Source organism: Sander lucioperca, chromosome 2 (assembly GCF_008315115.2).
Source record: "Sander lucioperca isolate FBNREF2018 chromosome 2, SLUC_FBN_1.2, whole genome shotgun sequence".
NCBI lineage: Eukaryota > Metazoa > Chordata > Actinopteri > Perciformes > Percidae > Sander > Sander lucioperca.
This window is the reverse complement of record NC_050174.1, coordinates 27,347,289-27,373,306: the sequence shown is the minus strand read 5'-3', so window position 1 is coordinate 27,373,306 and position 26,018 is coordinate 27,347,289. Positions and strand designations below refer to the sequence as shown.

The 26,018-nt window shown below is 38.7% G+C and overlaps 1 protein-coding gene across 2 annotated transcripts in view; it reads left to right on the top strand.

Moving 5' to 3' along the window:
- Positions 1-26,018, top strand: part of arid3c (AT rich interactive domain 3C (BRIGHT-like)) — an 84,712-nt gene that overhangs the window by 38,788 nt on the left and 19,906 nt on the right. For both annotated transcript variants that reach the window (XM_031300469.2, XM_031300470.2), the window contains exon 3: positions 18,315-18,387. In XM_031300469.2, the coding sequence (XP_031156329.1) occupies positions 18,315-18,387 (73 nt within the window). The remainder of the gene's footprint in view (positions 1-18,314; positions 18,388-26,018) is intronic.

The window sequence follows — 26,018 nt, the reverse complement described above, 5'->3', positions numbered from 1 at the left end:
TACTTTCTCTTTTTGCAAGTGTTATGCTGTATGATCTGATTTTATATCACAAAGATTCATGCACTGAGCACATGTTCAGTAACAACAAAGTGTGGCATTATTCTAAATACTAATACTAATACGTAACATGTAAGACATCATATGTGAAAACATCAGCTATACATACAATATCACATGTAATATTTCACTCTTGAGTGTATTAGTTTCATTATGTAATATTTTAAATATTGTACGAACCTCATTATAATTTTATATAATATAATATATTATTATATATATCATTTTGTTTGCATGACTCCCATAGTATTTACTTACTTTTCTGTAACGGCCTGATACTGAAACACTTTTATGAAAAGGTGAGAGTATAAAAGGCACTGTAAGGTACAGAGAGTGACATTCACATTGAAAACTACAGTTTATACAGAAGTGATTGACGCCTACAAATCTGCATCTTCCTGTTAGATTAATTTCACCACACGTGGAGATAATATGCACACATGCAGATCTGCAGATGGAGGGAGATTATTCAGAACATTTTCACACAGAGCTAACTGACCAGTCTGTATGTAGATAACATGTTCAGGACAGAAATATTTAGATATATTTATATCAATTTCTAGCTAATCAGAGGATAATTAGTTGTGCAACAGTAATATAGTTATTCTCTCAGATTATTGCCTAACTTTTAGCACTTTACTGGTGACCTAAATATGCATTTGTTTAGGTTTATGTGGCTTATAAAAAGGCTTTAAATAACAGCTCTTTTTATTACCTGAGATATATGTTGAAGCCGATATCACCTCGGCAGTGTTTCGTCAGCTGGACTTTGTGACTGGTGCTGCTCTTTGAATCCTAATAAGTTAGGATTAACATCAGCTAAGGTTTGAATGACCTACAGTATCACACGCTTCATGTTTAGCTTTAACTTTTTAACTTTTTTTAATAGCCCTAACCTCTGCCGATGAATAAATTAATGGAGCCCAAAAAAGAAAAACAGGTCTATTAAGAGAACATTGAGCAGCCGCCTGACATAGTGCAAAGAAGCATTTTAATATCAGATGTCTAACAGCTGTTTGTCTGACATTGATTAACACCTCTGCTCTGGGTAGCATACCAACTTCCTCAGCAGGTCTATTTTGGAGAGCTGTGATAGGCTCTGTTGTAACTCTGGAAATAGTTTGAGACATGAGACCAGTGCCTGTGTACGTCTGCAGTGCCAGCAGTAACATGAGATGGCTCACAGAAGACAAAAGGTGTTCTAGTAAACATTAAGGAGTAAATGATTCATTCTTGTAAATGTTGTAACCTTGGCAATGTTATGTCATCCACCGTGCAGTACAGTTAGTTTGAGGACAGTGTGACATTTTGGAACTAGTGCAGTCAAAGTGAGCTCAGCTGATACTAAAAGGAATCAGAATCAGAATCAGGAATTTGCCTTGGCAGATGGTGAATACATAAACATATTAGAAGGAAATAAACAATAAATGTAAAAGAAATGATAACATAAATAAATAAATATGTACATATATGTGTGATTTAACAAATATGTACAATATAACTGTTTAACAATAAGAATAGAAGGCTGTATGGTTTAGCGCAGGATGTGCAAAGATGTTGAAGAATGTGCAAAAAGTCCAGCATATATAGTTTTAGCAATGGACAGGTATATAGTCCAGGAGGTGTGGAGTTAAAACCCTGCTGACCACTGATTCGTTAAAGAGAATCGCCACTATAGCGTAACACTTTTTGGCAAAGCGGTCAAACAGTGGAATTACAACTCAAAAATACTTTTTCCCATAGACTTACATGGAGAAAGAGAAGTCTGTAAATTAGTGGATAAATTTTTTTGACCGTCACTCCTCCGCCAAATGTCTCATTTCACTGTCAGAATTTGATCCATTCGGTCCGATAACATTTTGAAAGTCTGGAAGAGCTGCACGATCAAATCAAGTTAGCAGAGCGCCATAGGCGGAAATCGTGTGGTGGTAAGGGGGGTCAGGACCTACCCCATCTGAGGGTTCCTCCCCCCCCAAAAAAAAAAATAATTAAAAAATATGTAATTAAAATAATTTTGTAAGTAGTAAAACAAAAGAAAACATCTTGAGCCCCCCCCCCCCCCCAGGTATTAAAAACAGGAGACACCAAAATAAAAGATCCTTAATCCTAAAGAGATGAACAGAGGAAAAGTACTAGTAATTACAAAACAAGTTGATAATAATAAAACAATTTTTAGATATGAAAAGCCATAAAATAATTAAGAGACATATAACATTAATATCAAATAATAACAATGATCTTACAAAAAGTTAAATTATTTCAAAGCAAAATCCTAAGCACACAACCACTGTGTGTGTGTCTATGTGTGTGTGTGTGTGTGTGTGTGTGTGTATGTGTGTGTGTGTGTGTGTGTGTGTGTGTGTGTGTGTGTGTGTGTGTGTGTGTGTGTGTGTGTGTGTGTGTGTGTGTGTGTGTGTGTGTGTGTGTGTGTGTGTGTGTGTGTGTGTGTGTGTGTGTGTGTGTGTGTGTGTGTGTGTGTGTGTGTGTGTGTGTGTGTGTGTGTGTGTGTGTGTATGTGTGTGTGTGTATGTGTGTGTGTGTGTATGTGTGTGTTGGCCGTCAGAGTGTTTGTTTTTGAATACATTTTAGACTGGGGTGACCTGAGACTTTGCATATTTTTAAAGGGTGCCCTGACTGAAAAAGGGTTGAGAAATGTTGCTCTAACACAAGGAGAGTGATGCATTTGTCTGGAATTAACAGAAGTTCTATTTAGGACATAACTACACAGACATATAAAAGAATAGAGCATCAACTAAGATAAATCAGACATCATTGAGAATGAATCTAAAAATCTAAAAAAAGAAATGACAGTATTATCTGTGGACTAAAATCCTGAACAATGAACCAAGATGTGATAACGAATAAAGCCAAGTCAGGGTTTTATTTTAATTTTTTTGGTTTCATTGGTTTGCACACATTCATAGAAAACAATACAACGTAAATGACAACAGATATCTTTCACATAGAAATAGAAAGAGTGTGTGCTGGAGAGCTCAGAAACCCGTGGTGAAACCTCACCACCTAGAACTTCATTCACAATACAAAAAACAATAGGACATTAAATAACTACAACTCAAACTCAATATTGCAAAAATAGAATAACAAAAATAATTACAGGCTTAAACTCAATTTGGTGAAATTAAAAAGTGATGACTATAAAAGAATGAAATATCAAAACTTATGATTATAAAAAAAGTAGGAGATTTAGATTAAAAAAAATCAAAGAAGAGTTCAGGAGGTCAGGAGGCTAGTTATCCACTCAGCACAATTTGTTCTTTTAGTTTTCTTTTGTATACAGCAGGGGTGTCAAACTCATTTGCGTTGATGGGCCACATCCCCCTAATCTGATCTCCAGTGGGCCAGACCAGTACAGAAAGATCAGAAACTTGATTTGCCACAGAGTTTCTTGTCAGCTTGATGTTGGCAAACGCAGGTTGCTTCTGCTACGACAGCATTCTAAGGCCCAATGTAGGAAAAAATAATAATGTTACGGACCCGGGAGAACGAGGTAATATGACGAGAAAATACTCTCTAGATTAAAGTTGTAAAAGAACTCGGATATTCTCTGAGATTAAAGTGTTAAATTTGGAATTGGAATTGATTACTTCTCTGCAATTTTCACACTTTGCAAAGTCATCCAGCGGGCCTGATTGGACCCTTTGGGTCGGTTCTGGCCCACGGGCCATATGTTTGACACCCCTGGTATACAGGTAGGGAAGATGAGCTGCATATCAGGTGTATGTACTTATTCCATTGTAAAAGTCAACCTTTAATTTAGCAGCAACTTTTATGCAAAATGGAAATTATAGCAAGTGGTTTACATAATCATACAGGCACCACAAATCCAAACAGATTAATAATAAAATAAGTTAATAATTAGAATAAAATGAACTTGATTTGGGATTGTGTAGTGGGCAGTTTGCTGCAGAGCGGAGAGGGATGAGCCACTGATCAGTGAATTGAGCATGACCTCAGTGTGTCAGCAGATCGTGTAACATGGAGCAGCTTCCAGCGCCCGCTGCTGTATTGTGTTGGACACACTGCCTGCTGCTCATTGACTGTTCATGCTGAGCCTGCAGTTACACTCTGGCTCTCACCACCACTGATTGTGGAGGGGGGGGGGACATTTCTTTGACATTTCTGGCTCTCATTGTGATCTTCTTTATCCCAAAAACCTCCATCATTGTACTTTTCAGTCATGGTTTACAGTGTTTGTTTGCATCTAAATGCAGTAAAAAAATAACACAAATTTCCAAAAAGTCAGCAAAAGAATATGCAAATAAGCGTGTTCCCTTTATTTATGGTTGTTGCAGAGTGTTTATTATTGCAGAGTGAAACAGGCCCGTATTAGAGATGTCACTTAATTTAGATTTTTTAAGTAATATTTTGTTATATTTAGGAAAGATGCTCCCATTCTAATTAGCTATTGATGCTGTTTGCTGTTAATAAATCATCCATGTTTTCTTGTGTTGATAAATTCAGTGTAATGTACATTTCCACAGCATTAGTTACATCAGTACAACAGAGCCGTGTCACACTCTCCGCTCTGCTGCTCTCACTTTGTTTCACTAATTATTTCCAGTTGCTTCACCTTGCTGTTTGACGAAGTTAAGTGACCATCAATGAAATCCAATACTTCCTGTACAGATGTTTCACATTAAAAGCCTGCCAGTAGTTTTCCTTCCTGATAGGCACTAAATGTGAGACATCAGCAGGAAGTGTTGCGTTTTGTTGACAGTAGCTTAACACTGATCACAAACCTGCAAAGTGGAGGTGATTAGTAAAACTGAAATTAATTAGTGAGTGAGAAGTATTTGTGTTAAAAAGAGAAAGTGAGAGCAGCAGAGTGTTGAGTAGGACTGATGCCCTTTTAGTCAGCCTTTATTCATTTGTTCATGCTGGCCATTATTTCAGCCTGCTGTTTCCCAGTTTATTTTACATATTTAAAATTAAAGTCTCTACACATCAAGTGATAGTCTCATCTGCAGCTGTGTATGGATGTTTTGTTTTTCCAGTAAATTGAATCCATCAGCCTTCATCACTTTTTCTCTAATCAGTTCTGAAATGTCTCCACCTCGGCAAAGAGTAGACACGCCTTAGCGTTATTCAGGTGTTTTTGGAAGTTCTGGCATTTTCATTCAGGATTTTGTTCCCACATTGTACATAAAAGCAGGTGCATAGTTGTCATTCCACCCAAACACAGCAGGACTTCAGCATTTAATCAGTGGCCATGAGCTGCACAAGATTGAGCCACTGACCCAGGCATTAAGATGGAAATTAGTGTTTAACTAGGGACTAAGATTTGTTGCTAATTTGTGGAATATTTGAGTGGAGGCAGGGAGACATACAGGCTCAGTAATGGGACACTGAGCTGTAAAATGGGACAGGAAGGGGCTGAAGTGGTGGTGAGGGATGTTAATCTATGTTGCACACCTGTTTGGCCATAAAAATCTATTTTTGATGGCAATGCAGGGCATGGTGGTTTTCATATGGGGAAATAAGCTACTAAAAAATTTTCAGAGGGGGCCCAATAATAATAATCATACAACAGAGAATAAACAGACACTAAAAACTAAATTCACAATAGTCAACACAGACAAATACCACAGAATACAATTGCTCCAAGTATAAATATGGGCATTGGCTGTGTTTCTGCACAGCTGTTTTCTCTCATGTGATAATCTCATGCACCAATAGACAGACTTTACAGGAGCTTAGCTTACTGTGACTAACCTTTTCAGTCCTGATTTTTATTCCTTTTTTTATTGTCCAAAAATGGATGTGGTCTTGGATAGTGGGCACACACACACACGTGTTTGAGTTGATAATACATTGCGTGTCTACATGGATGATTTCATGTGTTTGCTGAAAGATGCAGAATATGTCATTTTTTATTTAGACACTGGCATCACTCTTGTCTTCAGACAGTTTATGGCAAAACCAATGTATGAATAGTACATTTTAGTAAGGATGTTCCTTCAGTTTACAATATTCAGCAAAGTAACTATGTAGCAAAAAGAGATATCTCTGGGTTTTTTATTTTTTTTATTTTTTTTACTTTTTTCTTTGGGATTTCAGATTTTTATTTTCAGTATGATTCAAACTGGAACGATTGTGAGTGAAACACAGCACTGAAAATCCCCCTTGTCTCATATTTTTGAAGTAACCAGTGATTTTGTACTTAACACTGTTGAGTATGTTTCTTCTATCTTACAGTCAGCAGTGCTCTAGGCAAATCTTAAATAAGATGCTGTGTGTGTTGTAGTCCATTGTGCTTTTGTACACTAATGCACAGTGGTTAGGTTAAGGGTTAGAGTGTTGCAGTATAGGAGGAAAATTGGGGCTTTCAGCTTCCCTTTGCCCCAGTGCCACCTTGTTGGATAATTTGGCCGTGGAGATAGGCCATCACAGTGAAGTTATATGTTATAGTATATATATATATATATATGGTGAGAGGCACTGAGATACTATGAGTTAGCTGCTGAACACTGTGAACTACATCATACCAATTGTTGTTGTACATAAGTTTTCATACGATATCATACGAACCTGTTCATGAGAATGCATGTGTTTACTGTTGCTTTACTGTTTTATATGTTACTGTTAGACAAACTGATTGTAAAACAACAAAACAAACATCATCTGTGAACGCTCCCAATATGAAGGTCTGTTATTGTTACAGACACCTTTTGGCAGAAATGGAAACAATGCATTGCTGCTGAACCGGCTGCTCACCCACTGTCTGTGCTTTTTGTGAGGTAGTAATTAGTCATTCGTTTGGAACTCAATAATACATCTATTTAGGGAAATTCACCATGTCAGCACAGTGTAAACTGAATAATAAAGTACTTTAAAGTAGACTCAGGGCCCCTTATGTAATACAAAACCCTGGTAATCCAAGTTTCACCTCAAGGCCACTATGCTATCAGTCCCTATTGTGATTTAGTTGTGCATTTTGTACTACTAAACACAAGGTGGAAGAACACACCATTATTGTGACCAGCATGAGTGTGGTCACATCTGAAGAATGTATTTTCCCCAGAAAGCAGATGTACTGTTGCATATTAATATTACAGCAGCAGAATAGATCAGAAGGACAAGGCTCTGATGATAAAAGGATGGGAGGGACAGCGTGGTGATGTGGTGTCTGCAGTGATTTACTGCTCCTTGTATCTGTCGTTTTGGCTGCAGGCCATGTTGGCCTTTGAAGTGGCCCAGATGAAGGAGAGCAGTGTGCTCTGAGACATGGCGAAGCTGCTTCTAACGGCTGTGGTCATTGTGTTCCAGCACAGAAGCGCTGGTGGACACGTTGGCTCTTTTACCTCCAGCTCTGCTACTGCAGGTGTTCCTCACACACACACATCTACACACAGACACTGCTGTAACAATTCCAAATTTTGCTGTTCAATTAATTATCTCAGAAATAATTGGAATTAACAATATAATTGTCTTTTTTGGCCAAATTTAAAAAGATTTATCAATCTATTACTTTTATAAACAAATTAAAGTTTTGAATGAATTTCAGATACATCTTTTGATTACATCACTGTCATGTGACACAGATACTGTAATGTAGTAACACAAATACACAGCCTGTATCCTGTATCCACCTTTGATATTTTTGTTGATATGAACGTGTATAGGTACAAGTGCCAACAATAACAATACAAATAATAATACAAATATATAGAATGTCATGTGGCCCATGCCTCTCTGCTCTGCAGGAATACAACAGACTGACCTCTCCTTAGTAAAGACAGGATTCCCAAACTCACTCTCCGTCCTTCCTCACTAATAACGCTCACTTGGCATTATTGCAGCTACCTGTGATCTCCATAATCTCCAAGGCAGAGCTAATGATCATTCAGAGGCGGGATTCACTCACCTGTTCACTAAAACACAGTTCACTGTGTGGGTTAAACTTGAGAGGAGCAGCCAGGGCTGTAGTTAAGTCCACCTTTGTCAAGACAATTCCAGGACTAATCGAGACTTGGTCAAGACAGAGTCCAAAGAGGTCCAAGTCAAGACTTAGTCCAAATGACAGTCAAGAGAAGAATCCATAGTACAAAGTGCTCGCTGACATTGTGAAAATTATTGATACCTGATGATTGAGGTATAGTTTTGTTTTGAAGGAGGAAGTTACTTAGCATATAGTGCTTTAACTGAGTCTGGACTCAAGTCCAAAACCAGACTCAAATACTACAGCCCTGGGAGCAGCTACAGCATCAGATAAGATGGTGGACAGCCGACCTTAACCCTGCACTCGTCTTACTATAAACACCAAAAGAAGATCAATAGAAAATCGCTATTTTATTCGGAGGACCTGTTGGACATACACGCAATGGTGATTTATTGTGTTTGATTGGTTTATGGTAAATTTATTTTGAAATGTTATCTTCAAACCCTCTGGCTGAGAGTGTGAGGTGCTGAGACAAAGACAGTAGTGCACACTGTAGCAGTTAGCACCAGGACTTGTCATATTGAAGGAGTCCTCAGTGTTGGAGGCTCTTTTATATCTAACATGGATTTCCTTGGAGGAGCACAGGCCTCAGGATTATCCTTCTGATACCTCTTTCTCCCAGTGATTGATGACCGGCAATAAGGTGGAAAGATCATTGGAATCCTTCAGGCCAGTTTGTCTCATTGTACTAAACCTGCTGCTTTATCATTTATATCATATCCAATTTACTGGGATCTTGTGTCCTAGCCTGTACAGGAAGTGGTGAAGGTAGTATTGTCTGACTTGGCACGATTAACCTGGAATCCTGTGAAATCAACAAAATGTACCGAACTTGTACAACATAAATAAGAGCTGTAACCAGCTTTAAGTCCACTTTTGAGAGAACACAGGGCCCGGTTTATGAAATCAGTGTGGAGCACACAATCTTCAGATTGAAATCTGCTCTCACTGTTTCATACAGCTGTTTGAGCTGTTGAGATTCTACAGTGGACACTGTAGCATTTGAAATACACCTATACGAGATCTTTTGTTAGCCTGTGTCCTTTACTGCTCAGCTTTCTATTCAAAGGTTTAGGCCTTAGGTTTCCAATAAGTCCTCATCATTGAAACCATTATGAAATCATTATAAATCCTAAACATATTGCTTGAAAATACTTTCAATAAAGGAAGCCCAGTATACTAGAAATGACATTGATATTGGATGATTTATGCTATGCAATGGTGAGTACTTAATGGTTGGTCGTCACATTTACAGCAGTTCCACTCATGATTCAGTCCTCACTTTCTCTGGCATATCCTCATCAACCTCTGAGCCGAGCTCTCAGTTCTTGAGTGGCAGATACATTTCATTTAATATTTATACTCATTCAGTTTTTGTCCTTAATGAACTGTCATACCGTGTGTGTGTGTGTGTGTGTGTGTGTGTGTGTGTGTGTGTGTGTGTGTGTGTGTGTGGCTGTCCTGCAGTGGCCTGTGCTAAAATAACACTCACGGCTGCCAATATGTGGTCAGCCTGTTGCCTCTTAATCCTGTAGATTCATATTAGCTTCTACACACATGCACCTGTGTGTGTGTGTGTGCGTGTGCGTGTGCGTGTGTGTGTGTGTGTGTGTGTGTGTGTGTGTGTGTGTGTGTGTGTGTGTGTGTGTGTGTGTGTGTGCGCGTGTGTGACAGAGAGAGAGAGACAGAAAAGCACTAGCAGAGTGTGTTAGAGGTGGTACTTAGCCAACTGGAAGGTTGCCAGGGTGACCTCTTACACACACATGTGCACACACTCAACACACACATATTTTCACATTTACAGAAGCCAGCTGGGATTAGAAATGCTAAAATAAACATTCTCATCTCATTATGTTTTTCTGAGATGGTAGTCCTGACCTGACTTAGGTCAAACTCAAACACACTGTGTGATAATAAATCTGATTTCATGTCCTGTCATTTTTACATAGTAAGTCAGAATTGAGATATCACCGACAATATAACTCATATTTATGACATACTAAGTCATAATATTGACATGATGCATTCAATGTGTTTCCCTTCTGTGATTACCTCACTAGTTCTCCTGCTTACTGGTGGAGTGTTCACTGGATATGATGCGTGCCTGGATGTGAAACAGGGCACAGGTTGTGGTAGGAACGGTAGGGACATGTTCCTGCCAAAATCCAGCAAATGCCCCTGAATTGTCCCTAGCAATATTTTTGCTCAAATAATTCACTGTTGTGCATCACTGGATGATAAATAGTTTATATTGCTGTTTGTTTGCTGTGTTCCTGCCTCCTTACATGCAGCAGTATGATGCTGGAGTGCAGAGAGCACAAGACAATCCAGGCGCTCGTGTCCAAGGTACTTTACCTTCTGTGAAAACATTCATGTGGACAAAAAAAAGCCACATGCACAGCATCCCAAAGCCGGTTCTGTGTTTGTCAGACGGTCTGAATAACGTAACGAACAGCAGACTATAGCCCACGTAGTTTTTTCTTGAAATACTGTAACTTTATCCTTATTCAATTTTCGTAGTATTACGACTTTTCTCAAAATATTAAGACTTTATTCTATACTCACAATCCCAGAGATATATCTTGAATGTGCAGAACATTTTGAACATTAGCAGACATCTTGGTAAGACTCACCTGAGAACAGGGGTCACATGCACATTTAAAGAGCTTTCTTCCCCAAGTAAATTACACAAAAAGGAGAAGAGTAAGTCATGCCTACATGTGTGTTGACTCAGCAGAGATAACTTAAATATTTGAAAGCAATACAGAATATCTGAGAGCCTTACTGCATTCCTGCTTAATATGTAACCCTAACCCAATGTTGAATTGAAATGAAACCTAGGAGCACATCATCTGATAGGAGTTTGTATCGGCGACAGCAACAACATTGCCGACCGTTTTCTTCACTGAAACAATGTGACGCAGTGAATCATCTCAGTTTGTTTGGCTGCTCTGAAAACAGATACCAGTTGTTCTTCTGTTGTATTTTTGACAGAGAAGGTGCTCCAGTGTGTTTTCTGCCGTTAATACAGTTTCACTTAATTATTTAATGTCTCTAAATTCTGACTTTCTAAATCAAAATCCTGAGATAGTGTCTTCTGATTACAACTTTGTATCTCATCACTCCAAAAGCTCCTAATGTTGCTGTTGTTGTAGTCTAAATCCTTTGCGTTCCACTTTTGGGATTGCTCCGGTGCTGCAGCATTCTGCTGGATGCATGTATTTTCCATTTCCTTCCTCGAGCTAGACTATCTGTCCAATCTGAGTTTTCTGTTGCACGACTATTTTGCAACAGAACCACAGAAGAGGAAGGGACTAAGGCAAGGGGGGTGGCAGAGCAATTTATTTTTGTATTTGTGCATATCGTAGCTTTGCTGGAGGTGCCATTGGTCTTTGCATGTGATACTGTCATATAGTTTGATTCTTGTTTTGTTTTTTGGCTCTTGTAATACGGCTGTTGTTGGGAGAGGGATTTTGTTGTGGGCTGGGACGGGGGTGGGCGGTGCTTGTTAATAATTGTAATATAGAAAATTCAATGCAAACATATGAGAAAGACACCTTAAAATAACTGCAGCAACCACACCAGTTTCACAGAACAGACCTTGAGTTAGAGATAGGGTTCCGGTGAAAGGAGAAAGGCCAGGAGGCATTTCCAAGTTCAATGTCAGCAGGCTTCCCTCAGCTGACCCCGCTGACTGACAGGCGGAGAGGGGGCCTGCAGGTTCAGCTGAACCCGGTGTCCTTCAGCCTGCCTCAGCCTGTCTGTCTGCTCTTTACTTCACCCAGAGCGGGAAAACAAAAACGAAGCAGTGTTCAAACAGACAGGAATGCTGCCCGCCTATACTTTTCTCTTTGCTTCGGAGCCGGCTGCAGGAAACCTTGACGTTGAAGTGCAGCAGTGGAAAAAGTATTCAGATCCTTCCTACTCCCTCCTACTGCAGTAAAAGTAGTAATACCACACTTTAAAAATACTCTGTTACAAGTAAAAGTCCTGGATTGGAAATGTTACTTTAGTAAAAGTGTGTAAGTATCATCAGGAGAATGTAGTTGTTGTATTAAAACCTTGTAGAAAGTGTAAAGGATCCAACCAGTTGTGTGTGTTTAATGGTCTAATCATCTCAGCTGGACTTTTTATACGTTATATTGTTGGCTAGTTTACTTTAGAATCAAACATCAGATTTTATAAACTACATGTGTTTTGTGTGCAGTAATCTGAATGTGTAAAGTAACTAGTAACTAAAGCTGTAACAGATGAATGTAGTGGAGTAAAAAGTACAATATTTCTCTCTGAAATGTAGCGGAGTAGAAGTAGAAAGTGGCATGAAAAGAAAAGACTCAAGTAAAGTACTAAGTAAATTAACTTAGACCACTGGGCAAGTTAAGGAACTGTGTATTTGAATGATTTTAACACGAGTAGATTAAATGTTTTATTCCATACATGTTCAGTCTGTGCAGGCAGTCTATGAACAGTATAACCATTTATAAAATGAAATCAGTCCTGTGCAGGATCCAGTCAGAGAGTGAATACATGTACCTGGAGCATGTCTCTGTGTCTGGTTAGACAACATGTTACCTGGCTGGTAAAGGAACAATGTAGTAGTATAATGTTTTTCTCTGAAGTAGAGGTACACAGGGAGGCAGTAGTATAAGTTGAGTTGCTTTGTGGTCCTTCTGTAAGTAATTTTGGGGTAGAATGGTTCTAGAGAAAGCTGCAAGCAGCAATAGCACAGGCCAAGCGTTTTGAACGGACACTGCACTAGGTAATAAAAATCCATGGCATACTTAGCTTTATATCCTAATACTTTCTGTAATAATATGTTTTTAAATTATAGAAAAAAACTCTCAGGATGTTAAATGATTTCATCATTAATAACAACCTTTTATAGTCATATGTATTGAAGCCAACTGTCGACATCTTTGGAGAGTTAAGGGACTCAATTATAAAAATGAATATTTTATATTAATTTTACTGTGTACTTCTGTGTGCTGGTTGGTGTGTGTGTGTGTGTGTGTGCTGGGTGGTGTGTGTGTGTGTGTGCTGGGTGGTGTGTGTGTGTGTGTGTGTGTGTGTGCATGTGTGTGCGTGTGCATGTTAACATGTGTGTTATTGCCTCTATGAGCAAATGCTCATCATTGTCTCTGCATATCTGCCTTTGCACTCCATGGGCCTCACAATTGATCCCATGGCATTGTTATCCACTGTGCATTTGTGCACTTAACATTTTTGCAATGGCTTGCTGTTCCTTTACCTTTCGATATTCCCTCCACCACAGACTGCCTGCAGCGCAGCACTCACAGTGCACTCACTCCCCCCAACACAAACACACACACACACACACACACACACACACACACACACACACACAGTTTCCTCCTGAGTGCTGACCTGCTCTGCTCCTTTAATACTGGTGACAGCTAATACACTTCTAAATGATCAGTTATTATCTCTGGGGCCTCGTCCACAGGGCCCCACTGATTCCAAAGGTCATGCCTCTGTCTTCCAGTATTGATTAAGTGGGTCTGTTAACGTGGCTCTGGGCCTTACTGAAAGTGAACATTGCCACTAACATATTTCCATCAGCTGTATCTGGATGGAGAGGCCCATTTAAAAGCCTCTTTGACACCGCCGCTGCCCCAGTGAATAGGGCAGGATGAGGAGCATAATGGGTATGCCAATAAGGAAACTAGTGCTACTAAAATATACAGAGGGCCCCAGGCTGACAGACACAAGGAGATATCCTGCTGAGATATTATAGGGTTGTATTCTCAGTCTTTATATTGACCTTCTTTTTTTTTTCAAATAAAGAAAATATGACTGAGCGGCCAAAAGAGCTCAACACAGTGCAACTGAAGATAAGAAAAGATCTTCACCACTTTGACAACAAATGTATTCTTTTCAACAATTTAGTATTGCATTCCGTAATTATACATAATGCACAAATATGACAGGAACTACCAAAACAAAAAAAGCTAAAATAATAATTTTTGATTTGTATATACATTTACATATAAGCAGCCTACATGCAGGCTGTACATGTAGCTGAGGTCCCGTGACAGCTGTGGCCGTTGTGAAGTCATTTCTTTTTCACAACATCCAGGCAGATCTTCACTGTGACATCTCTAGATTTGTACCTGCTGTCCCATAGCAGCACTTCACATGATGTTACATACAAAATCATGTCATTTATTATGAAAAAAAAACAGTAAAGTAAAAAGACCTTAGAGCTACCACAGTAGGAGTTAACCTGAGGTATACTACTGCTGCTGGGTTAGAATTTGTTTTGAGATAACATTTACTATGTGGATGGAATCAGCTACTAGTGCAGTGCCCGTTCAAAATGTGTGTGTGTTTGGAACAGGCACATTGCTTGGCCTGTGGTATTGCTGCTGTAGCTTTCTCCAGAACCATTGTACCCTGAAACTTACAGAAGGACCCCAAAGCACTTAATATGCAACCCCACTGTCAGCAACTTAATACATTATCATGTCTAGCTTTTGTTTGATATCTGGTGTTGGCAAAAATGCCGTTTGATTGAGTTTCCTTGTCTGTTCTAATTCATATTGTTTTTTTTCTCACTTTATACCGTGTTGTATTGCCTTGTTGTATATTTTTCTGTTTTTCCGTTGTGTCTTGTTTTATGCTAAGTTATGTGTTGTACTTTGTTTTGTTGTTGTTGTTGTTGTCTGTCTCTGTGACGTGTTATGCTAAGTTTTGTTTTGCATGTGTTGTTTTTTTTTTTTTGTATTTTAAAAAGCCTTTTTTAACATCGAAGGCAGGGGACTACAGATGAAAAATAGCTTTTTGGCTAATTCTGGCTTTTTTAACCCATGGGAAATCATGTGTTTTATTAAATTGCGCTGTCCCCTTCCATAAATAAACTAAACTGAAACTGAATCCTCTTAGCGAAGTGCTCTGGGTGAATTTACACTGGGCTTTTATTGTGAAGGATAGACACGGAAGATGTTATGGCAGTACTTTTTTTTCCTCAACCTTTATTATGCAGTTGTTTAAGACTATTTACTGTTTATTAATATCCAATATACTACGCTGTCCAAACTGCTCCGAATTCCAAACCCCAAGTGTATTGGGTACCCAGGAAACCAAGTGTGAAGTAGATTGGATGAACGGTTCATGAGATATTTAAAAGACACACACACACACACACACACACACACACACACAGATTCCCCGAATTAAAGTTAGATAAAGTAAACCTCACCTCCATTATTAAGATGTAATCATTATCATTTACATAGGTGTTATTGCAATATTATAATCACTGAAAATGAAATATATCTGCTGGATTTATTTTCTGTTGCTCTCATTATTGACAGGTGATTGCACCACAGTAGTGACACAGACTGTAATAAACAGTCACACTGTGATGTGAAACATTATGGGATTTTCTTCAAGCCAACCAGTCGTCACTGATGAGGGAAACAGAGTTTCTCGTCATCTAACAGGAGATATCAGCAATACATCTAACGCCAACTGCAACTAGCACTGTTAGATAGATATGCTATTACAGAGATCTTCAACACGGGGTCCGGGACCCTAGGGGTCTTTAGAGTTACTGCAGCCCCCCTGCAGTAACTCTAAAGACCCCTAGGGTCCCGGACCCCGTTATTGTTAAAAAATTGAAAAATTAAAATGTGCTGACATTAATCCAACCTATTATTTGCAGATGTAAATCAGCCTATTTGTGAAGAAAACCCACTGAAGATAGGATTACTGACCTATAAGGTAGTCACTCAGATAGCCATCCACAGATACAGTTTTGACGTAAAACATGATTCATAAAATCATGCCAGCAATTATTATTTTAATAGCTTAGTATTCTATGCATAAAAAAAGGTTTGTATAAAGGCTTTAGGCTGCTATACACGTTATTGTAGGCCCAGTTAAAGGAGAATTCCAGTCGATTTCAACCCGTAGCTCTGTTGTGTGTAAATCTGGAGTTCTGTCAGTAGCGAGAAAAACTAAACCAATCAGTGCTGCCTACACCGTGTTATCCTCCTGCTAGAGTTAGCACCCAACAGGCCTAAACAGGGCAAGTTTTAAACGTGTTTTTAGCCTCTTAACATGTTCAAAATGTCATTAAAAGTGCCTGTTGGGTGCTAACTCTAGCAGGAGGATAACACGGTGTAGGCAGCACTGATTGGTTTAGTTTTTCTCACTACTGACAGCACTCCAAATGTACACACAACAGAGCTACGTGTTGGAATCAACCGGAATTCTCCTTTAATTTGTACACAATTGAATAAAATGTTTGCGATGTAGTAGGTGGTCCCTGCTCCATCTCTCTTTCAGTTAAGGGGTCCTTGGCCTAAAAAAACATTGAAGACCCCTGTTCTAATAGATAGATAACATTTACCTTTTATTGTTTGTCTGAAAAAAATAGCCAGGTAAAGACCATGTGTATGAGACAGACAAACAGAAAAAAAGTTGAAACTGTCGTTGTAGAATACAATACGATACAAAGAGCAAGTGATGTTTGGTGCCAGTGAAAGGCCAGCGGAGGTGTAAATACAGTGGCAGTGTGTCATTTTTGTCAAGGTTGTGTTTTTGCTGATCGGGCAGCACGGTGCAATGTGGGTGTAAATGTGACATGATATAGAATGTGTGAATTCTACCTTTGCAGCACAATTTTCATGTTCAATGAACAGACTCATCACAGATTGAAATCTCCAGCTCAGCTCAGCTGGGCATCTTTAAAACTGCTGTGTGTTACCTTGATTTCATTATATCTGGAAGGCATTTCTAATATGTTGTCCCCATGTGTGTGTGTATGTATATATATATATATATATATATATATATATATATATATATATATATATATATATATATATATATATATATATAAACGAGGTGTAAAAAATATTAAAAGCAACTTGCACTTTGAATGAATTACCTTCACCATTCCTTTTTTTATATTTGACAGGACAGAGATGTTACAGAACTTTATCACTTTCCATTCACAATTATGTTCCTTGTCCCCAATTTTCTTTTTAAACAACACAAAACAGCAGCATCCTTTAAACTACAACAGAGGGATTCCAAATTCAAATCCAAATTTATTCATAAAGCATATTTAAAAACAACAGTTGTACAATAAAAAATAAAAAGACAACAGTTTATCAGCAAAATGACAACAATATAGAAAGGTAACTATTCTAGTTTGTTAAAAGCCTGAGAATATATGTAAATGTCCTATAAATGTACGACAGAGGTATTAGTAATAGATACCAGACTACTACATAAACACTTTCCCTCTTTGATTCAATTAACTCAGGCTGCACCTGTCGGCCACTCAATACAATTTCAAAATGAGACACAGCTGTGGACAACACAGAGCGAACATGACAGGACTTGAGCATTCTGTATGTTTCTGCACAGCTTCTTGAAGGGGTAGAATATGAAAAGCTGATGTGATGGGCATTTGGTCCGAGCTGACAAAGACATACCTCTCTGAGGCGCCCAGATGTGGAAAAGCTATTCCTGTCCAAAAAGCCTTTTCCTGATATTGTTCTAACAGCCGAGCGGCCCTGAGTCGTTGTGTTTCTGAGATTGTCTCCAAGGAACTCATTTTCCTCGTCTGCGGCAACCATCATCCTCAACAACCCTACTGCTCACCCACCTACACTGTAAAAAAAAACCTGTAAAAAAATAGTAATATTCTGGCAGCTGGGGTGCCAAAAAAACCCGGTAAAATAACCGTCATTTTCCATAATTAAAATACAGTTTATAGCTTCAATTTCCCATTAAATCGTGTGTATTTCTTGTCTTTTTAATGTTTAATGAAGGAAATTTACACCTGTTAAAACTATTTTCTCTATTCACTGATTTTATCTAACTTAAGAAATGTATTTACAGTATTAAACTTGAATTTTACTTGAAAATTGAATTGAACTTGAAAAAAAACAGTTTGATTTATTAGAGATGAAATAGTTGTGAAATTATGATAAATGATTATTTTGTAAATGTATTTTAAAATTATTTTTATGTGCAAACAAATTAATTTTCTTTAAAAAAATAATTGTATGGTTATTAACAGTTACAGGTTTTCAATGTTCTTTTACCATAAACATGTCAATTCAGTCTATTTTTATAATTCTTTAAATATTTATTTAATATTCATGTTTTTAAATACAGAAAAAATCTGTAATACAACATGGAATAATTACTTTTTGTTATTGTGTAAAAGTGTACCACTCATCCCACATGTTCTTGATTTTCTTTGGTGAAAATATTGAATACATTTTATAACAGATTTTTTTCTTTCTGTCTTTTTCAGCTGTATGAATTGGATGATGATGAGAAGCGCAAAGAGTTTCTTGATGACCTTTTTACTTTCATGCAGAAACGAGGTAAGTTCTTTCCACTTTAGTAGGAATACACTTCTTCCCTTACAAAACTTCTTGTTCACAATTCTACCTTTAAAAGTATTTTTTTTCCCTGTATTCTCTAATATGTAAATCAATCAATCAGCTGATAAACATTCACACTTCACACGCCCATGGACTCCAGTGTTTTCCAGAAGTTGGCTATATATTTGTGGTGTTTGTCTCTGGGAGGAAGGGGTCCCTAACCTTTTTAAATGGTTTTATGTCTTTGTTGTTTCATGTAGCCAACCATATGCTTGTTTTTTAAGTACATGGTTCAAAATTAGCACCATCTACCAGCCAAATCGTGGTAAAATATGCAAGTGGCTGGTAGATCTGCTTAACTCACCAGCCAAAAAAAAAAACAATGGTGATCTATTGAGTGGCTGGTAAAAATCTAATTATTAAAAAAATGAATCTCACCTGCACAATCTTTCTATTTTTCCTGTTATCTACCTGTTGCCTTGATCTTATTGTGCAAAAAATAAATACTACTAATACCTGTCCTTTACAGGCACATGTTCCATATATAAAATACTTTTATACATTTCAGTAATTGGTAACTAATTGCAGCCATACCAGAGCTCACTTTGTGTGTTCAAAGTTTTGATTTTCCATTTATCAAAAACTCAAAAAATCAAATATAAATGTTTCAAGGCCTGCAAGATTCAGACGAAAGCTCCAGGAAAAGGAAGTAGGTGGAGCTTTTTATGTTAATACTCTTTGACAATTCAGTCTGATTATTAGGCTCTCTGTATTTCACAAAAGAAAGAAAGAAACAGACTTTGTGTGACCTGCAGGTTGAGAAACACTGCCTTAGACACCATTCACCCTGATGTCCAGGGAAGTGTATCCCCATTCCAAAAAGGCACAGTAAAAATATTAAAGGCTCCATCTCCATCGTTACGTTTTGGTTTTTAAGCGTTTGAGTTTTGAGCCCAAAGTGATCTCTGTGCACCAAGTGTTTTTATCTCCATTAGAAGATCTAATCTGTGTTTAAACTAACACGCCCAAACCTCATATCTCATCAACATCTGGTATACTGGACATAAACAGGAGGCAGCGTGGAGACTCCACCCACTGCTGGTAGTTACCATGGTAACGTTAGTAGCTTAGTCTCAGAGAACGAGACGTTATGAACGATAAGACCGCAGATTCCAAACCAAAACGGGTCAGAAGTGTTTCCAAATGTCTCCGGTTTAGGGGCTCAGAAACACCAGAGCAGGGGGAATGAGAGGGGGAAACGCCAGAGCAGGGGGAATGAGAGGGGGAAACGCCAGAGCAGGGGGAATGAGAGGGGGAAACACCAGAGCAGGGGGAATGAGAGGGGGAAACACCAGAGCAGGAGGAATGAGAGGGAGAAACGTAGCAGAAGATATAAGATATTTTTAAACCAAAACATAGTGATGTAAATGTAGCCTAAATCTCTGTGACCTGCTGGAAGAGACGAGAACAAGTATTTGTACTGTTCCTTTATCCCTCAGTGACCTCTGTGAGCACATCAGCTTCAGAGGCCTCCTCACAATATGATGACTTATCTGCTTTTATTGGCCACTTACAGTGTAATGGTGTGTTTGTCCCATGGAGTGTGAGGATTGTGCTGGCAGCCGCTGGTTTTGTTGGGGAAATAGATCCGTGTTTAGACCCTTCCATAATATGAGGAAGTTGACCACCCAGCAGGCACTACCAGTTACAATGAATGTCTATTTTAGGAGCGCAGGGTTAGCGTGCCATGCTTTTGTTATCTTGAATTCCTTGTTCTGTACACAATGTTTTACATGTCTTCAGAAACATTTGTCCTCACCTGCCTGTCCTTGACTTACAATGCAATAGACTTGGAATTGAATTCTATGACATCATCTGAATTGTGTTTTAAGTTTCATATCAACTTTATTATTTCCATGTTTAACCACAGCATGGTCCCCTGTGCAATGTAAATGTAATTTAAAATAGAAATGTACAGTATATGGGAACATTAAATGTATTTTGCTCACAGAAAACTTAACAGAATATATTCAATTATGATAATTTAACAGCTGAAATCCAGATCTATATCCCCAGTATTTGGATAGATCCTTATCATAGGTACAAGCATTGATGCTATCAGAGTTGGAATGCATTAAAGGTGGAAACTTGAAGATGAAACTTGGCATGGGCCAAATGTTACCCCCTCAGTGTCAGAGAGGACCAGTGTTAATATGGAAAGATAGTGGCCAGTCAGCAATAATAAATCAACAAGCATTCTTGCTTCATATTCTGATATTTACTCATGTGTTACACTGTATGTTATTAACAATTTTGTTAAGAGTGCGAGTGAAATTGTCAGAGTAAATACCAGTTTTTATGTCTTTAGTTGCTTGTATTTTGCCAGCTGCAGTGTATACTGTACACTTAATAACTAAAAAAACTATAATGTAACTAATGTGTTTCAGTGTAAAAGGAAGAACACAAATAGATGTTTTAGCTTTGACACATCACTGTAAGGCTGGGCAATATGTGGATAACAATATATCTAAATCAATATATGTTTCAGATATCACCTTCAGTTTTGGATATCATAATACAGTATATAAGTGTTGTCTTTTCCTGGTTTTAAAGGCTGCATTACAGTAAAGTGATGTAATTTTTTTAACTTACCAGACTTATTATGGCGCTTACCCACTGCTAGTACCGGCTCTACTCTACTCGGCTCGGCCGCGGTGCCCCATCCTCCTTTTTTCCATTGCAGATTTTGTACCGCCTCAGCCGTGAGGCGAGCGTAGCTGGTCGTCATAGCGACGCCACAGGACACTGCCGTGACCTAACGCGACACACACACATAGAACGTGGAAGGTGTGTGTTTTTGACTCTCAGCATGTGACTGTTTGCCAGAAGAAACATTTAGTTTCTAAAGAAGCTGGAGGCAGCAAAAAAAACACCGCTGGCTAAACTATTTAAAAAATGGCGGGTTTGTTCAGGAACCCCCCCCCCCCCCCCTGTCTGTCACTAGCTATGATGACGCAGTGATTAGTGACGATGCTCTCTGACCAATCAGTAGTCTGCAGGTTTTTACGTCACCTTTTGGTATCGCCTCAGCTCGCTTGGAACCTCGATGGAGGTGGTACTAAAAAGAGTATCTGTTGGCAGGTACCAGGGACTGTTTATCATAATGGAAAAGTTGTATGTTGTAAGTTGTAAGTATGTTTTCTCCATATAACCCAGGTCTATGTCACTGTATATATGAAGGCCGTGGGAATATCCCAAAAACTAGCGTCCCATTGGCCCACAGTCCAGCTGTGTGCTGTGACAGCTGGAGGAAAGCACACGTTGATGAAGTAATGATGTAGTTGGGTGGTCACTTGGGTTTAGAGACAGTATGGATTGTTGTTGGAGCGTTCAATTAAAGATTGATTTTGGACTTAGTGTAGGGAGACATTGTCAGTGCAAAGCAGATCAGCAGCCGCCTATCTCCACCGCTCGCCTCTGACGGCTGTGAGCAGAGTGGACTGCTCCAAATATCCCAATCAATGTTTCCTGAAAACATCACTGTCCTTCTGTAGTGACAAAGAAATGCCAGCCAGGCTGGCTCGCTGAGCGCAGATCCCAGTGAAAAGTGTCAAAATAAAGTGCTCCTTTAACATTGCTGATTTATTGGCTGGCTGAATCCAGACTACAATAATACCAAAGCATTGGGGTTTTCCTCTCTAAACTGGAATGTCACTATGTTTTGTTCCGCATTGTCAGTAAGATGGAGATGTCAAGTTTTTGTAAATTTTCATGTTCACAGTGCATAAACTTCCCCTATTGTGTTCGTTTTTACTTAAATGTATGTACGTCCCCCAAAATTTAAGGACAAAATACATAAGTTGTCATGGCCTTCCAAAATGACACATATGAGGGTCTTCTGATCTGACCCCAGATCAGCAGGATGACAGTTTGTCAGTGCCTTCTAAAATCATTACCAATGTTCATCTAGCTGCCCTGTGAGTGTGAAGCAGTGAACAGTCTCATTCATTTAGTTAATTTTTTATTAACCAACTGCAACTGTAACAACAATTCATTTTTCTTTTTAATATTTATAGCAGATGTATTAAGAACAACATCGTGAAATAAGGAAGAGCATTTAGCTCAGGGATGTGCTGCCTTGCGGTGCGTTTAGACAGCGAGCAGCTGAGCGTGTGCGGCTCCATGGCACTGCATTTAGACTTTATGATGGTTCAGCTTTTTTAATTCACCAATCAACCTGGAGAAACAGTTTTGGAGCAACATCCAGTCTGGGACAATAAACAAAGTTAATGACTGTATTAATTGTGTCATATTGCTTATGAGATTATACTAGGTGAATATCAACTGCCTGTGGCTCAGTGCCTTGCTGCTGCCAATCCAAAACACAGAACTTTGCTGGGTGGAAAGTCATGAAGTCATGTACATTTACATCAGGCCATGTGGGAAGCCTGCTCAGTTTGCATATATGGTTTATATCCCATTAATATAAAACACATTTGCATTGCCAAATGGGTCGGAGAAATTCTGCCTGAATGCGTGATGGCAGTTACCATGGCTTAAATGTTTTTTGGTGATTGATAAAATAGATGATAATTGATTATTTGTGCTCTTATAATAGCTATAAATAATGTTTAGAAAATTATAAATATGTATTGCCCATTAACACAGTCTTATAATCATCAGTTGCAACTTTATAAAAGCATCCATATAATGTTTATTGATGGTTTACAATCAGTAAGTAATCATTTACAAATGCTTAATATAATATAAAAATGTTAGGATGTGTGCTACAATACACTGTTAACATAACACATTATAGCATTACTAATTACATTGTTAACAGTAAAATAACTGTTTATAAATGATGGTTATTATAAAGTGTTACCAGCTTTGGTGTCTTGTGTATGAAACTATTAGAGGCCCTGATAGACTGAGCAGATGAAAAGGAGATCTGCTCCCCTCAGTGTAATTTGGGTGCGAGGATGTGTGCAGCTATATTTATCCGATGTGGGAACAAGCTGAGTCTCAGGATTAGGTTAACTCAAAAGAGTTTCATCAGAGGAAACAACACAAATGTCTCTTTCATAATGGATAATGAAGCATTTACGCCTTTTGATTAATCAAACCCCATTATCATCGTGAGGACCAATTACCTATACAGTAATCTACGATTAAGTTTATTTAAAATGCAAAATCACAAGTGTCTTCTTGATGTTGAGCGCCAGGTTGCTGTAATGCACCACAGCGTCGGAGGCTGGACCTCCTCCCTGCTGTTGCTGATGCATCGTCTGCAAACTTGGTAATGGTGGTGGAACCATGTACGGGCGCGTAGTTGTAGGTGAAGAGGGAGTAGAGGAGAGGACTCAGCACGTAGCCCTGTGGGACGCCAGTGTTCAGGGTGAGGGTTGAGGAGTTGCAGTTATCTTACCTAATACACTGGTAGTCTGTTGGTTTGGAAGTCCAGTACCCAGTTGCCATTCTAAGACACATATTTGATCTTTCCTCCTTTGGTCTAAATGTGAATCGAAATGCGCTTGTGTTACAGAGGCTAGCTGCTACCTGGTGAGAACCTTACAAATCTGCCGGTGCAACACAGAGAAATTGCTGAACAGTATGAAAAAATGATTTCATGTTCGGGGGGGCTTCATGATAAAATTATGTCAGCTGTTAAGCCACTAACAGATTAATGTATAATGAAGTTACCATCCTACTAAAGCCAAAGTTGAGGATATAGACTAAAGGCTAATGGCTTGTTTCCTCAAACAAGTCAGAGCCATTGTTCTCACGGTTCTCTCTTTACTCCTCCTCTACCAGTTTAAAATGAAATTGTCTGAGTGGATTCTCCTTGGTCTATCATTGGCTCAGCTCAGTGACAGGCTTTAAAAGTGAGTATGGGTCCCAACTGGAGGACAGTCCTCCTCCAGGCCTGAAAGAGCTGGTCTCGAGTGACCTTTGGTTTTGCAGATATTAATAATCTCATTGGTCACAATCTCCTAAGAAAACATTGAAATGATCTCCTTTCTGGATAATCATGTCAGAACACAGCTAATGTTACTTTAATTATGATTGATTGATTTATCTTGCAAATGAAACACAGCCTGCTGTACAGGCCTACATTTGCCTGCAGTAAAATAGTTGTAGCTGTATAACTAGTATGAGGGGTTAGTTAGTGTTAACTTAGTGTAAATGTGAGTCTGAGTTCCTAAATGAAGGACCATGGTCAGTTTGTGGCATAAGCTCTTGGGCTAGTTGTTAATGTACTTCTATGGAAGAACAACCTGGAGCTGGATTAAATTTTTTTTTTTTTAACTTGTGATTTAGATTTTAATTGAATTGAGATTCTCCAAACAAAACTTAGTTCAGTCTAAGAAAAACAAAACAAGGAAAGCAACGCTAAAAGTGTACAAGCTACAGGATAAGTACAGAAAGTAAATATATTAAAGTGATATATGATGAAGTGAAGTGATTAGTGAAATGATGTCATCCTCGTGGTCCGACATTGCCTGCTTGTGGAGATTAGTTTATAGCTAACCGATACTGCTAGCTCACCTGAGCTAGCTAACGTTACAGCTCAGCCGAGGGGGACGCCATTAATGTTTACATCTCACGCTGTCATGAGCGCGAGTTCCCTCTGCGCGGTGATACGGTTGGCAGAAAGAAAATAGTTCCTACATGAAACTGTTTACAACCAGGTCTTTGCATTACCTTAGTAACCGAGACATGAGTTCTGGACAGAGACGTGCTTTGAGCACCACAAGCCGATAGCCATTTAGTTCTATTATATTGGAGAGAAGGGAGACATCTCTACGGCCGATATGTTGAAACACTGAGCAACTCACACCAAAACTATCTAGACTGATAGATAGCACTACAGGTCAGAGGAAAAATATGTTTTATTGATTTTGGGTTGTACTGTCCCTTTAAATTTGGTTTCTCTGTCAATGTCATTGCACATTTTATAATTGTGTTTTCAATATTCATTCAGTCACTGTAGCGGAATCAGTTTTAGTACAGCAATCCCTGGACTCATGTTTCCTTACATGAACATGATTCCAAGGAGATTCTGTATTTATTAATATACTGTATATTGTATTTGTTCATACTTCAATCCAGACAAGGCAAGCAGTGTCTTGCTTTCTGCCGAATCCCTTCTGTGATGGCGATGCAGCGCAGTATTTCACCGACATATTTTCTCTTGTCAGAGAGCCTTAATGGCTTGAATCATGCAGCAGATGGTCAGAACCCCTTTGTGATGGTTTTTCAGTCTTGGAAGTAGAGACATGGAATCCTCCTTGAGAGATACCATCAGACAATGGCTGTGATGGCCTCCTTTGTGTGTTGATAAATACCCAGGGTGATTTACTGTTGCCCCGGGCTGTGGTTATTAATTGATTATTATCTCGGAGGACTACTACCATCAGCACTTTTTCTCAAACAAGTCAACTTTTGTCCCCAGCTTAATTGCTTAAGAATACTATGTGGCAGAAGAAAAGGCTACTTGAGAGTCACCTTAAAAAAAATGGCAGAGTCTTCGATCGCTGTGACACTAAATATTCCTCTTTACTTTGCTGCTGCATGCTACTTTCACCTTTGAGTTGACTTTCTTTGTTTTTTATGTTTTTCTCTGTTCT